This window comes from Nelumbo nucifera, chromosome 3 (genome assembly GCF_055504915.1).
Source record: "Nelumbo nucifera cultivar China Antique chromosome 3, China Antique-T2T, whole genome shotgun sequence".
NCBI lineage: Eukaryota > Viridiplantae > Streptophyta > Magnoliopsida > Proteales > Nelumbonaceae > Nelumbo > Nelumbo nucifera.
The window spans coordinates 99053199-99069345 of NC_142651.1; the positions used below are offsets into that span (position 1 = coordinate 99053199).

The window sequence follows — 16147 nt, forward strand, 5'->3', positions numbered from 1 at the left end:
CATACCTTTTCCGGCATCCGGCATCAAAGCAAAGGCAAAATCTATGATACGGAAAAAGATATGGTATAGAAAGAGATGAATTTTGGTAAATAACATGGCTACCACGTTTTTTATTCCACTTAATTGGTCAAATGTTTTTGGGTTTTCCATAGCCACGTGGCTGCGTTATCTACCGTGAAATGAAGCATATTTTTGTATTTTGTAAGTATCCACGTTTTACTTCGCCTATTATTATTATTTTTTCAGACGAGTTATTTGTGTTTCAATTTTTCCATTTTTCCCGCCTTTCCCAAAACCCCAATTCTCTCTCTCTCTCTCTCTCTCTCTCTCTCCACTACATTCATTCTTTCATTCTATCCGATCTGCTCTCAGTAATACACATTCATACACACAGACAGTTGCACAGCCCAGTAATCAAACCCTAAACGGAGATCCGGCACTGCAAATATGAATCAGTACCACATCTATGAAGCTATTGGCCGGGGCAAATACTCGGTAAGAAGTAAAAATGCAGTACATTTAGGGTTTACTTTTTTGCTTTTCATGGATTCAGTCGAACCAGCTAACAAATCGACTTCCCATTCTCAGTTTCTGTGTAACTTGTTTTTCTTTCTTATTGGTGCTTTTGATGTAGACCGTTTACAAAGGAAGGAAGAAGAAGACGATCGAGTATTTTGCTATCAAAAGCGTCGATAAGTCACAAAAGAGAAAGGTTCTTCAAGAAGTAAGTCGCATCCCTTTTCAAACATGGTTGGTCCTCTCAAACGCTAAATAATGGGTTTCAAGCATAACCAAACCTTCTCGCTTCATTCAATTATGTATTTTCTCCCGCTGTGTTGAGTTTTGGTGCAATTAACGAGGAACTAAAATGGATGCTGGAATTTGTAGTTCTGTTGTTAAACCTGGCTAATTTTAGGACAACATACAATGATAGATTTAAGGGCTTCCATCCATAGGTTATTACTGCCACTACTTTTTTTTGCAGGTTTTGGGGCTATTATAGATTCTTTACAATTTCCGGTTATGAATATTCTAGGAAGTTCTGTTGGATCTTCATCTCCTCCAGCGATCTGCTTAGCTTTTATTAAAAGATTGGATAATTTTGTCATCTTGATTGTGTTTTTTGTCATTTTTGGATAGGATGTGACTTGTTTAACAAGAATAAAAGACAAGAAGATATGCTAATTCTATGTATTGATTTGTTCCTACGGTAATTATGTTAATTGTTCATCATTGGGTATGAATTCTGATGCCCTTCTCTCATTGGATTGTACGAGCCTTTTGCTTTACGATTTCTGAACAACGAAGCACCAAGTGGGAACAAATGAAAGTACACATCTTATTTATTCACCATTCTCACTCTGTACTCAAGGACAAAACTCATACATTGAGAGAAAAATCCTCTTTACCATGAGTCGTGGTTACTGCTTTCTTTTTTATTTTATTATGATACTTCCTCAGTCTAATAATGAAATAAATCACCTCAGCATTTGAGTGGCTTCAGCCACAATATCGAAGGCATTTAACCATGGTACACTAAAACATATATATCGGTGGGCTATGTCTTCTTAGAAATATGAATCTATAAACTGTGACAGAGTAACCTGCAATACTGTAACATCACAAGTTATTGTTTCCTTTACATTTCAACCCTTGTTAAAGAGGGGAAACTCTAAATGTATGCCTCCTAGGCTATGATTGGGGAATCACATCCACTGATGTAACTATGTAACTATAGTTCATTTTTATTCCTTTTTGTCAAGTAATGAGAAAATATATGCATAGATGTAAAGTGGAAAGTTCCCAATATCAAAAGCCTGTACCAACATGATTAACACCTAAAGAAGTGGACTGTATATGTGTTTTGGGAGTCTCTTGCCAAAAATGTTGCAAACCAAGCAGCAGTGAAATCAGTGAGTTTGATGTAATTTGAACAATCTTCGAGCATGGTCAACTGATGGAATGTGTGCCTTGTCCCCAAACATCAAAAGTCCTAATTAATTGTATTTGATCATGCTAAAATATGATTCTAGGAATGATCCATGAAGATCCTACTAAATGGAGTAATATATACTTCCCAACTCTCGGCAAAAAAGTAGATGATTGACAGATACCACTTATTCCATAAAGAAAGGATTTAGTAGACATATATCTTACATGCTACCAACTTAAACCAACTTATAAATTAGAATACTTGGTTGGTTCTCCCATTTAAAATTGCCAAAACATGACAAAAGGGGTATACATCATTTTTCTTCCAAAAATCTCATCCAAAATAGTCTATAACTGCACTGCATACCTTTTTTGTTCAGTCCTTGTAGTTTATGGTAACTTATTTCCAATTTTAATACATACAGCTCATGACTAGTGAGACTTGTCTCTTTCTTCATTGTTGGTGCATAAACTGGACTCAAATGCAATCTCCCAGCTGTAAACGAGTGATCAATAGGATTGGGCCCAACTAGTGCCTCTTAGTTGCTAGACCAACCATAATTCCTACTTCTGTGGATGCTTACTTTCTAAATACTTCCTGCTTTGTTCTCTATACCTCCATTGGCCTTTTTCTCTTTCTAATGATCAAACATTTTATGTACTGCAAGATAGTTTAAAGAGTGTGCCTTACTTGAACCTAGATGATGCTCCTTTGAAAAGATGCATGACTAGTGCATCAAGGTGCATGTTTGGGTTGTCCTGTGCCTTGGCCTTGGTGCACATTTTTTGTAAGTTTATTTTTTAAAATATTATGTGTTTTACTTCTAAATTACGTTTATTGGTGATGGTCTTTTAACATTTTAGAGAAACAAAAAATAAAAAGAAAAAAGACCTTTTGAATGGTTGAATCCCTATTTGTTGCATGTAGGAGTTTAGATAGTAAAATTTCCGCTGGAGAAGCAAACACAATACACCCATTGTTTTAGTTGACAGTTAATGCTGTAAAACAGTGTCTAATCAAGAAAAAAAAAGGTAAAAAACAGATACGAAACAGTAAGGTAGAAGAAGAAGGGAGAAGAGAGAAGAGAGAAGAAGAAAGAAAGAAGGTTTTGGAAGAAGAGATTGTGGCTTTCTCCCAGCCACTTTCTATCTTTTATTCGACCTATCATAATTAAAAAGAAGATTACATAAATGCCCCTAGTAAGGTGGCTGTTAATAAGAATAAGAGAAACCAAGGAAATAAACATAACAAAAGGGGCCTGAGGCCCATTATAACTAAAGCCCATAATTATAAAAAATAAATAAATAATTGGACAAATAGGGAGCTGTCTGGCCCAATATCTCAACAGTTTTAAAAGCACAGGGGGCATTTTGCACCTGAGGTGTGTGCCTTTTTGAAGCAAGGGCGAAAAAAAATTCAAAAAAAAAGCCAAAGAATTCAAAAAACAATGCAAAAAATTAAAAATATTAAACATGAATTAATTAAAAATTTAAAATAAATGTTTTGAAAAAAACCTACTATGTCAAATTAAAATACATAAACATAACATGTAAAATATATTTAAAATGAAAATTTAAAAATAAAATCAAGCATAACATATAAAACATATTCAAGCATGTACAACTCTCAATTCCTTATTTTTTCCCCAATTGAATTACTTCAAATAGCTAATGTGATGTTAAACATTATGCATTGCTGATTTTACGAGCAGCCTTTGTACCAAGCCCCTTGAGGCAAATCCATATCAGGGTTTTAAATATTTAATCCCTATAAAAAGATTTTATAACTTTGTTTGTCTTTTAAAAACGTCTTTAATTAGGATGAATGATGAGCACCATTAGCAAATATGGGGTTTTCAAAGCTTTGGTGAGCGGAAATCTGGAAAAAAATATTTTTATAACTTTAATTGCCTTTTAAAAATATATTTTATTAGGATGAATGAATGAGCAACATTAGCAAATTAAAAGACACTTAAAGTTATAATTTTTTTATAGGGATAAAGAATTTAAGGCCTCAATATGGATTTGTTTGGGTTTGCAACAAATGCGCAAATTTTATAAAGGCATGTGCTAACCTAAAATGCGCCTTGCCTGCTTCTAAATCACCAAATACACCTGATCTTTGATTAACCCTAAAATAGAATGAATTCTAGGCATATTAGCACTCCTTTGTAAAGGTCCTGACTTCTTAACTGATCAAAAAAAGGGTGTAACCTCTTAGGATTAGGAATGCAAGATATCCAACATTACACTATCTACTTGAAGTAATGCAAACATTCAACTTTGAATTTGTTTTATATGTTATGTTATGAATTTTGATTTGAGCTAATAAGTTTTAGAAACATTTAATTCCTTTTAAGATTCAGGTTTCTGTATTTTTTATTTTTAATTTGCACCTTGTCTTGTGCCTTGTGCTTGGGTGTTAGAAGGCCCTTGTGCTTTTCTTGCGCCTCTCACTTTTAAAACACTCTATGAGAAAGAAAAGGGTCTTGAAAAAATTCAGATGTGCTCCTATTTCAACCACCCCATCTTTAGAATACCTAGTTTGGTGGTATAGTTTTTCAATTTGTTAAAATCCTATAGAACTTGTAACTAGATGCCTTCTAGGAGAGTAAATAGTACTCTTTTTTAAAATGGCATACATAATATGGTCCTATTATCTCTTCAGATGCCAATAGATCACTTTGAAAATGGATCCCATGCAAACATGGAAGCAAGGGAAGAAACTAAGGAAGAAGAAATCAAGAGATTTCATTTTTTTTTATTGGAAATGGTAATTTTATTAAAGAAAATTCAAAATACTACTGTCAATTGATTTCATATTTTTGAACCAATTTCATTTTGTTTCGTAATTTCTGGGTGATTTAGATTTTAATATTATTGAATTTTCAAGTTTATTTTCTTGTTTGATGGCCATCTGGGAATATAGTTAAGTTTCATCTTCATCATTAATCATTATCCCAACTATATGGGGTCAGCTACATGAATCCTGTTTCATCAATCCATTCTATTTAAAGCCATATAGTAAAGTTTCTATGCTTTAGAAATTTAGTGTTCTTAGTAAAAATGAAATTACCATTTTTAGTAATTTAGACATTATTTAGTATTCAACTATTTACAGTAATTCCCATAATTGATTTTTATAGTAAAATCATGACTTGCTATTTTTAGTAGTTTTTGGTTTTTCTACCAAGTTTGTTTTAGAGGAATTTGGGGCTTATAAATGTGGCCCAATTTGAAAAGGAAGTTGCTACGTTTTTAAAGTCTGAATACAAGGCGTTAGATCTAATATAAGCAGGAAGTTGTTATTGTTTTTTTTTTTTTTCATTTTTTTGGTTCTTATTGGTCTATATAAGAGTGTCAGCAGGTCTTGTAAATAGCCATTCATCATTTCATCTTACTGTTCTTGAGCAATAAAGCATTGCATGCTTTCTTATTCCCTCTATAATCAATTGCTATAGAGTAGCTTATTTATCTGTTTTTGCATATTCTTCTATTGCTTTTTAGTGAATTCTTCTTAATCTTGCTAGTTTGCTGTTTGGAAAAGTCTGGTTGCATCAGGATCTACACATCTATCAGATTTAATGAAATGATTAGTTACTTTTCTAGTTGAATCTACTATGCACCTTAAGTCAGTATATGTCTGTTCATGCAGGTTCGGATTCTTCATTCTTTAGATCACCCAAATGTACTAAGGTTCTATTCATGGTAAGCTACTTTTTGACAGTGGCCTATAATTTTGATTGCTTAAAATGCATAATCCATCCTTTTCAATCCAAGTGTCTCTGAACCAATTAAAATGTCCTAGTTAGATGAGCATTTTACATATGGTTAACTTGTTCATGAACTGTATTTGTATTAAATTTCAATTGAATTGTTCCTTACTAGTTTTTAAGTGTAACTATTAGGTATGAGACTTCTGCTCACCTATGGTTGGTCTTGGAATATTGTGTTGGTGGAGATCTCATGACTTTGTTACGCCAGGTATCTTTCTGTACATATCTAGATTATAGATAAATTTTTCATTGGTATTAAATATTATAAGCACACTATTGTTCTCCATTTTCCCAAGGGAACTTGGTATAAAGATAGACACAAAAGATAGGAAACATGCTACAAATTGGATAGAACTTAGATTTATGAAGCTTACAGGGTAATGACTCATAAGGAGAACGTTGCAATATCTTTGCGGGTTTTTCCTGAACCTTTTCTCTTTTTATTAATAATTTCTCCTTTAATCTAGCATGAAGGCAGTTTATAAATCTCTGCTATTTCAACATGAGAAAGATACCAGTCACTTGTGTATGGGTGCTGGGACACAGGTTTTTACAAAGCTTCTATTTAGCCTTTCTATTTATTTATATTATATAAATAGTTTTTGCTTGAATTGGAGTAAACCACAGAAAATGGGTTCCAGTTATATAAAGTAACTGTAGAGTTTAAACCATACACTTTTATAATTGGAAAGTGGAATTTGTTTTGGTTGCAGGATAGTCAACTTCCTGAGGATTCAATACATGAACTTGCTTGTGATCTTGTCAGGGCTTTACAGTAAGAAATGCTTATTGACATTCATATTCATGATTCACTTAAGAGTTTACCTCTTTTAAGTTGACATTTGGCAATTATCACCGCCGTTCAGGTTTTTGCATTCAAAAGGAATTATTTACTGTGACCTAAAACCATCAAACATCCTTTTGGACGAGAATGGGCGGACCAAGGTAGTTGGTTTCTCTTTCTTCATCCTTTAGCTGGTTACATTGTTGAAAATTGATAGTTTCCGTTATGCTTGCCTGTAAATTTATAGTTCTCGGTCATTCTGGTTATTGCAGCTCTGTGATTTTGGATTGGCAAGAAAATTGAGTGATATATCTAAAACTCCTTCTTCTCTGGTTGGTTCCTCTAACTACTATATACCTCACCTGACCCTTGTGCTAACTTATTTATCACAGCTATTCCTAGTTCTGAAATTACTGTAATTCCCTCACCCCTCTCTTTTTCTTCCTTTCTTCAGCTGCCACAGGCAAAACGTGGAACACCCTGTTATATGGCACCTGAGTTGTTTCAAGATGGAGCAGTTCATTCTTATGCTTCTGATTTGTGGGCCCTTGGTTGTGTGCTTTATGAGTGTTACTCAGGGAGGCCTCCCTTCGTGGCGAAGGAGTTTACACAGTTAGTAAAATCTATCCTCTCTGATCCGACTCCACCTCTTCCTAGTAACCCAAGCCACTCTTTTGTCAATCTGATAAACTGTCTTCTGGTAAAAGATCCTGCTGAAAGGATACAGTGGCCTGAGCTTTATGGCCATAGTTTTTGGAGAACAAAGTTCACTCCTGTGCCTCTACCTCCTCAGCCTGCTTTCACCAACATGATAGAACTTTCTGCTAGGAACTATCTTTCAGAGCGCAATGGTGATAAGCCCCTCCAACATAAGACACCCCCCAAATATCGTGAAAATGATTCAAAGGGAGTTCCTAAACAGGACGAGAACTCTATTTCAGGGGCAAGAGGTTTTGAGACACCAGTTAAGAATGTTCCTGCGGGCCGAAAAACTCAAACTAGGCCTTCTAGCAGAGTTACTGAGGAGAAGCAGAAAGATGCTTCAAGTGCCACAAGGGGTGTGAATCTTCTAAGGCTCTCAAGGATAGCAAAATCAAACCTGCAGAAAGAAAATGAGAAAGAAAATTATCGGAGGCCCTTGCCCAATAGTACCGAAAATGATGCTGAAGTTAAAATTGAGAACAATGACATGGAGCTTGATTTTAATGAGAACACTGAGGATGAAACACAGGACGAAACAGATGGATGTGAAAATTCTACTCCTACTCATGTTGAGAAACTTCCAAGTATAGATAAGGACAATGGCAAAGTGGAAGAGACTGATCATAGTACAGTCCACATGGATATCTCTCCAGAGATCAATGTGGCTGTCTCTGATGACCCAAAAACACTTGAGCAGGAATCTGGTTCAGAACACATTGAAGTAGTTGCTACTCCGCCTGGTGGTGGTCCCCAAAGAAAGGCTCAAAGGGTTAAAGCAGTGTCAGGGAATGCAACTGATTCTGATTCCTCAAGACCATCCAATAACCTTTCACAGGTGCTTTGGCATCCATCAGATCTCTCAGTGAGACCTGTAATGCCCAGCAGAAGAGGTGATAAAGCTTCAGAGGCAACTTTATCACTTCCCTTTGATGCACCAATAGCATCTGATTTTGTGAAATTGTCCAAAGAGCAACTTGATGTACTCAACACTCGTATAATATCCATTCTGAATGGCAACATCCCTGTTGGAGAGAAGCAGAACACAATTAGATATCTTGAAATGTTAAGTGGGAATGCTGATGCTGCAAATATCTTAACCAATGGGCCAATTATGATGGTCCTTGTCAAAATGCTACGACTATCAAAGGCTTCTACTCTGCGCGTTCAACTTGCTTCAGCTATTGGGTTGTTGATTCGACATTCAACCTTCATTGGAGATGATATAGCGAGTTCTGGTATTTTGGGGGCATTAACAGATGGACTTAGAGACAAACAGGAAAAAGTGAGGAGGTTTTCTATGGCTGCTTTGGGTGAGTTGTTGTTCTATATATCCACTCTAAATGATCAAGCCAAGGATAGTAATCCTCCAGAATCTCCATCAAAGGATAGCCGATCTGCATCTGGGTGGCAGGTTTGCTTCTCTCTCTCTCTCTCTCTCTCTCTCTCCCCCCCTCTTAATATTTCCAATTTTTCATCTTGGAAGTTCTATTTTACCCACTAAAAATCTTTGATTTTGTTAACCTTTGTTTTCTACCTATTTCTTGTTCTCAAAATTAAATCCATTATTCATACATATGTTTTCTTCCCCCTTTGTAGGTTCCAAGTCCAGTAATTTCACTGGTGTCATCCATTTTACGGAAAGGAGAGGATGATGTAACTCAGCTTTATGCTTTGAGAACAATTGAAAACATTTGCAGTCAAGGTGGGGATTGGGCAGCTCGGTTTACCAGCCAGGATGTGATTGGTAACCTCTGCTATATATTCAAGGCCCCTGGGAAACAGGAGAGTACAAGGCTAACTGCAGGATCTTGTTTGGTTCGGCTGGTTCTTTTCAACCCCCCTAGCATTCAATCAGTCATGGAGAAACTTTCATTTAAGGATGCTGCATCTGCTTTTGTCAAAGGCGGTCAACGGGAGCAGCAGATCAACTTGAACCTTCTAAACATGGCCATGATTGGAAGTCATATGTTCACAAACATTGGCCGGCACCTTCTGTCCTTAGTGGAAGAGAAGAATCTAGTGCCGAGTCTTTTATCACTAGTTGAGCAGGGAAGTGAAGTCCTTCGTGGGAAGGCACTTATTTTTGTGGCTCTCCTCTGTAAGAATGGACGGAGGTGGCTTCCTCATTTCTTCTGCAATGTGAAGTTTCTCTCTGCAATTGATAGGTTGGTGAAAGAGAAGGACAGCTATTTGCAGCAGTGCATGGGGGCCTTTGTGCATGTTGTGTCCTCTGTTGTGCCTGGTCTACTGGAGAGTATAACTGGAGATATTCAGCAAATGATGAGTGGGAGACGTCATGGGCAGGTTGCTGCTCTGAACAGTCGAGCCACTAAAATCAATGTTCATTTGTTTCCTGTGGTGCTCCACCTGCTTGGAAGTTCATGCTTTAAAAGCAAAATCATCAGCCATCAGGTGCTGGAGCAATTGGCGAACCTCATCAAGCTTATTGAGTCACCTTTTCAGGTTATGAGTTGAGCTTTCAATTTACGATTTCTCTCCCTCTGTGTTTGTTTTTCTCTCACAGGCCATATAATTCACTAATAAAATTTCCCCTTTGTTTCTAATTGTAGAATAATTGGCAATGTGTCTTAATATGCTGTCAGTATTTTTAGGAGTTTGAAATTGACTCATAACCTGAATAGGTAATGCTGGTAACTGAAAAATAGACTTGCTCAAATATTAACTTCAATGAAAAAAATTGAGGTAAAAAACCTTGTGAAGACTTGCCTGTATTAATAGATTTGCTTTTGTTGATTTGTTCTATCTTTAAATTTTTTATAGTAACTTCTAGAAGACTAGAACTACTTCCTATGAACCCGAACTCTAACCTGACGTCAGTTACATAAATCATCTTCTTTATGGATCCTCTGGATTACTGATACATTTATTATCTTGTCAAATTGCAGGGCAGAGACGATTTCCAAATAACACTTCTGCGAATTCTTGAGTCCATCACAGAGGAGCCCTCCATTGTTCTTGAAGACCCCAAAATTTTCACCACTCAAATTCTCCCTAGTCTGGCTGTGTTGTATAAAGGAAACAAAGATGGAGATGCCAGGTTCCTTTGCCTGAAGATATTCTTTGATGTGATGGTTATTGTCTTGAATGAACCATCAGAAAATGAGCAAAGAAGAGGGGACTTAAAGTCTATTTCTTCTGCCCATTTTATCCCATTGTACACTAGCTTTATGGAGGACGAAGATCCAATTCCCATGTATGCACAGAAGCTCCTTCTGATGCAAATTGAGTTTGATTACATAAAAATTCCGGACATCCTACATCTGAAAGCGGTCTCAAAGTGCTTTGAATTTCTTCTTGGTGATCTGTCCAATGCAAATGTTAATGATGTTAATCTCTGTTTGGCTCTCACGTCTGCCCCAGAAATGGAAACTAAGATACTCTCTCAACTAAGAGTTGTTAGGAGGATTGGCAACCTCCTGGAGCTTGTGAATGCAAAGGAAATGGAAGATTTTCTTGAACCTACTCTTGGTCTATGTAGGGCTTTCCTTATACGAGCTGTGTGCAGCAAAAAGGACTTCATATATTCAAAGGAACCAGCTCTATTAGGTGGTGATATTTCCCTTGATGTGAGCAGTGCAGTTGATTTGCAGCATTCCATAAATGATATCGCCGACTTTGGCAATAGTGTTGGTGTACTGCTGGAATTGAGTGGATCCCCTAATGCACAGATTGCAGATTTGGCATCTGAGTGTGTGATTTTATTGCTCAAGGCAGCTCCAAGGGAGGGGACTAATGGACTTTTGACAAACCTTCCCAAGGTTATTGGGATCCTGGAGTCTTGGAGACGTGTTTCATTTGGCTTACTCTTGCGTCGCATATTGCATGCTCTTGGTTACTCATGTAGGTTCTACATGGGCCATGCAATGATATTGTCAATAGCAACATCTGAGATTACAAAGATTAAAGCCATCGTTTCTGATATTAAAAACTCAACCATCCCCAGTGTTGCCAATGCTGCTTCAGTTGTTGTTCTGGAGTTGCAGCACCTTCCTCATTGCTTCTGAGGCAATAAAATGTTAGTTACTTTCCGAGGCTCAAAAAGCATGTACTCCTGTGCTTATTTAAAACATCATTATACTGAAATTTCAGAAATTTGCTGTTGTGCACAGGATTATAAATCGCCAATTTACTACATATAAGCTTGTTCAGTCCTTGTTTCCCAAGATCTCATCTGAGGTTATATTATCCTCATATTGAGGTGAGTTTGTCTTCTTATCTGTTGTACACATGGCCGCATTAACTGGGCCCGTCTCTTGTATAATCCATGTATCAACATAGCATTATTAAGGTGCTCAATTTGGCATTGTTTCTTGAGAATTTCTTGTGTATTGTTTATTCTCTATTTCTCTGTTATAATTGTGCATTGTCTCCATTGATGTTGCCTTACTACAGTCACAGGGATAAGAAATAGATGGATGCCTGAACATATTATGTGAGCAGTGAATTATTCTTACTGCAATGTACTCACAGTCTGCAAAGGGTGATCGGGGAAATTAATTGAATACATTGTCGGATCAACTTTCTGAATAATCTTGCCCCCATCAACCTATTATTTGTTTAGAGGTTCTATTTTCTGGTGTGGTGTGACTTTGACCTTGTCTGCATATGCTCCAGAGAATTGAGTTCATAAATCCTGCATCCAGCAGTCAATTCCAGAAACTTTCTTGTTAGCTAGCTAACTTCATATGTAGCTTGATGTCCCTATCTGATGCACTGTAGATCAAAGTGGAAGCCAGGCTGTTTTATACACAACCCAAAAGATGCCAAAATGTGCATTAGTAAAGCAACCTGATATTATTTTGGATGATAATAGTTCTTACTTCTAAGGACAAATATTTGTCTATAAATTGCACTGACACATGATTTTAAATACAGATAATAAGGATTAAAACATCATTGCCATTTATGGATCTGTTTTAGAAGCATCAGCTCGATTCAACTTGGCCTTAATCCCGACTATCCTTTGCTATTTGTGCTTTATGCCTTCATCAAGAACTGCCTACCTAAGAAACATCTCACCAAATAAACTATTTCTTGTTTTTCTAAATGTGAGGAGACTCAGACTGAATTTACACTGCAAATGGATCCTGATTCCTGAACCTTAAATTATATGAGAAAAGGGGTGAAAGAGAAAGACAAGGAAGGCAGCTTGATAGTGTAGAAACAATTGTCAAGTGACAGTTAATGACCAGCAGATTCTGTCTTTTCTTCAAAACCATGTGTATTGGAAAGAAGGGTGAATATGAATCTAGTTTGAAAGGCTTGATTTAGCTTGGTCTAAATATAAATTTTTTAATATGTATATATATATATATATATATTTTATTTGAGGCTTGACTTATTCTCAAGCTAAAGCCAAACCAAGCAGAGCTTAAACATGAGCCTGAGTCAAGCCAAATTTGAGCTGGAGACTGAATTCGGAGTTGAAATCAGCCCCTCACAAGATAGTTTTCCACAATGTCCCACAGCACATCCCTGCCGTGTATTGAGAATATCTCCCGATGTTGCCTCATTATTTCTCGTATTTATCATTGAGAGATGTTCCCAATACACAGCAGTGATGTGCTATAAGACGTGGGAAATGGGGGCTGATTTGAACTCCTGAATTCGAGCCTTTTTTTTCCAGGACTGAGGACAGCTATTTAACTTTGCTAGACTCGTGGTCTCGGATCCACCCCTAATTTGTTAATTTTGGCAGGACGGACAACCAACAGCGGTTTACATGCTCCAGGTACAGCAAGAACGGGGCCGGACTTCTCTGTAATTGTTGGTTCATGGCCAACATCATTCATGTGAGTTTTCATTTGCTTGCTAATGGCCAAACCTATGACCAATCAATAATCTGATTCTCCCATCGCATCCTTTGTGGACCCTCAGCATTAGACATTTTATGTTGACCATGATGAGTGCGGTGCTGCTTCCGTTAGTATTTTGATCGAAGGAAGAAGCAAGCATACCTTCCTCCGTGACTTGCGCAGGAGAGTTTTCCGCCGTTGGCTTCCAACTGGTCCACAACTGTCACTAATCAAGATCTTGAGTGAGTTCTTATCTTGCGCTTCTGTACCACCTTAAATGATTGAAACAGGATAGCTCCGTCCTCCGTTACTCTGATTATACGAGGTTCCGGATTCACTAATCAGTCGGTCGGGTTATCCTCTTTAGTGGGCCAGACTTTCATCAGGTGGACTCTCTTCTCCTGAAACCCAAGGCAGTATACTATTCTCTGGCATTTACCTTATTAACGGTTAGGGAAGTACCATAGTACCATACTACCAGACGTGGAAATGTGCTCTGGGCAGCCCGATAGGGCTCGTTAATCACCAAATGAGCAATTGATTGCCACGTGTCGCACCTGTGGGGTTATTCGAATTCTCTTTGCAAAATCATGCTTCGGATTCCATTTCCCTTAACGTAGCCTTGCCGGAATTCAAATGTATCGTTACTGTCTCTTTTTTCCAATTACTTTTATTTGCCGTCAAGACCTCCCTGAACTTTCAGATTTTACCATTAAGTTAGGGTGGTGAAGGACGAGTAGGTTGATTTACCAAAATACCTACTTTAAAAACTTGTATAAAATGGAAATTGCAACACAATTTATTTAGAAACCTAGAATTGCAACAAATACAACAAGAAATTAATATCAATTAAACCAATAACAAATGGAATTTGAAAAAAAATTGAATGAATATGTTGTTTAGAAAATAATTGGAAAAATGATAGTATGGGGATTTAGAGATGTTTAAACAATCACATGAGATTTTTTTTCAAAGTTAACTAATGTAGTTAGAGGTATAATTGGATCTGATTCAGCAAGATCCGAATATGATCCGATTATTGAAAATTTGCATTTGAATCTGATCCGAAATCAGATCGGATTTAAAGATATTGGATCCGAATTTGAATCCTAATGGGCTCAGATTGGATTTTGATTTAATCCGATTTTACTTTAATTTTTTAAAATACAAAAAAATTACTTTTCAACTTTTATATAATGAATTTTAATATAAATACATATACTGAAATAATTATATAAAATTTATATATTAAAATAAAATATGTTATAATATAATTAGATTAAAATTTTAATCAAATCCAATAGAATCAAATCTAAATTCAATCCGATTACATAAGCACATTATCCAAATCTAAGATAATAAGATCAAGTATTGAATTGGGCAACGGATTTTCAAATATATTGACAAGAATGTTAGAGATCTTTATTAAAATCTAAAAATTCAGGGTTCTTTTCGCAATTCAGGTAGATAATTAATTACCACTGCCCCTAAAATACATGGTAGTAGCACGTAATTAAAAAAAACCATGGTTACTCCTTTAGGTTGTAGTCTGCTTGAACCTTCCTGCCCAATAAATAAATCACGGACTGAGCGAGTTACAGGAAAATAAAATTTGAAAAGAAAAACAATAATTGTCAATCTTGTCCCGTAGCAAACATGCCAATCTGTATTTTCCATTGTTACCCAATAATCACTTTCCACGTGGCGCATCAGTGGACCCACACTCATTGATCAAACCTTTTAAGCTCTCTTCATCATAATACTCCACTCAGCTTTCTCGCCTTGGTCTCGCTCTCTCTCTCTCTCTCTTCTCCCCTCTCGAAGTTCTCAAAAACACATTTATTACAGTCTCTCACTCCTCCAAATCCAATAAAGTGTTTGATTTGATCATCATTTAATGGCTTCCTTTTCGCTACTCTTCGCGCTCATCGTCGCCTCCATGCTCCCACTCTCACTCACTCTAGCTTCGGAGCTAAAATTGGAGTCCTCAGCCATATCAGCGGCGCCTGCTTTCTTGCCAAACCCACCGCTCTCGGCTCCTTCGCCGGCATTATCCCCGGACATAGATCCGTTGTTTCCAACTCCAGGCGGGGCGAAGACTTCTCCAACTGTGTCGTCTCTGCCCACCATTCCTTCCAACCCAAGCCCTCCGAATCCGGACGAAATTGTTTCATTAGGGCCCGACTCGGGGCTTTCACCATCCCACTCTTTACCGGCCTCGTCTTCCAGCTCTCTCAGTTCAGTCGGGCCTCTAAATTGGGCAATGTTTCTGGGTCTGGTCGTGTTCTGGCAAACACAGCTTTTTGGCATGTGACTAGTGAGTGAGGTACTACTGCTGGTGCTGGACTGTTTGGGTGGGGGGAGCTGCAATTCAAGCATTCAATTATTGTCATTATTTGGTTCCACTTTTGGTTTCATGCCTGAAGATCTTCTAATTAATTTGTTCTTCTCTTTTCAAAACCTACTATAAAATGTTGTTAGTGCTCTAGGTTTTTCTTTCATCTTTCATGCTGTAAGATACCCTTTTTTGTATTTTAATTAATTTTGTAATTGGTTGTAATTTATTCTATTGAATTGAGAGTTAAAAGGTGGAAATTGGTTGGGAAGACTGGTGGTCAATTCCACCCTAGAGTTTGTGTTTCTTTTATTCACTTGTTCCTGCTGTTCTTTTTTTTTTTCAATTGAATCATTCATTTTATTAACATGGGTTGGGTCAGATTGGGTGGGGGCACATGGCTTTGGGGTAGGTATGGTAGCTCACATGGCTCTGTATAGACATCACAGTCAGTGAGACAGGGCATGTGAATGGGGGACTGTCTTCCATGACTAAAATCAAGCTATCTCAATTCTCAAAGATGACATTTAGTTCTAACGGTCATGAGACAGCAAAGCCCAACCCTGGCTGTGTCCTTGGCTAACTAACTGGCATTGTCATTTTGTCAAACACTAAGTTGGAAACACTAACTAGCATTGTCATTTTGTCAAACAGTGGCTGAATTGTTCTTTTTACTTGATAGGGCTTATTCTTCTTCTTGCATATGGCTTTAAAAGTAACTTATTACTTCCTCTTTCTTAAAAAGCAGTGAAGATGCTGAAAAAGTGTAAAGGTGCTCCTGGAAAACATCAAGGAAAGGGAC

At 37.1% G+C, this 16147-nt stretch overlaps 1 protein-coding gene across 6 annotated transcripts; it reads left to right on the forward strand.

Annotated features, from left to right (window-relative positions):
• The first annotated feature begins 249 nt into the window (after positions 1-249).
• Positions 250-15661, forward strand: LOC104588925 (kinase family with ARM repeat domain-containing protein). 6 transcript variants are annotated; one of them, XR_016084183.1, is made up of 12 exons: positions 250-495; positions 635-724; positions 5588-5640; positions 5841-5916; positions 6422-6483; positions 6575-6653; positions 6765-6824; positions 6947-8605; positions 8791-9657; positions 10101-11230; positions 11325-11413; positions 12914-15661. XR_016084183.1 is itself a non-coding variant. In XM_010247051.3 (11 exons), the coding sequence occupies exons 1-10, from the start codon at positions 448-450 to the stop codon at positions 11217-11219; spliced, it is 4113 nt and encodes a 1370-aa protein (XP_010245353.1). In that variant the 5' UTR covers positions 250-447; the 3' UTR covers positions 11220-11230; positions 11325-11565. The 6 variants fall into 6 exon arrangements, 2 of the variants coding, with proteins under 2 accessions (XP_010245353.1, XP_010245352.1); XR_016084182.1 differs by lacking the exon at positions 12914-15661 and adding an exon at positions 11608-12006; XR_733872.3 differs by having other exon boundaries at positions 10101-11413.
• Positions 15662-16147: the final 486 nt, after the last annotated feature.

Bases quoted from the DNA above. Each gene is read 5' to 3' on its own strand.
- LOC104588925 (XM_010247050.3), top strand. From the start codon at position 448: ATGAATCAGTACCACATCTATGAAGCTATTGGCCGGGGCAAATACTCG. The intron at 5,641-5,840 runs GTAAGCTACTTT...TGTAACTATTAG, and splicing joins GTACTAAGGTTCTATTCATG to GTATGAGACTTCTGCTCACC. The intron at 6,825-6,946 runs GTTGGTTCCTCT...TCCTTTCTTCAG, and splicing joins CTAAAACTCCTTCTTCTCTG to CTGCCACAGGCAAAACGTGG.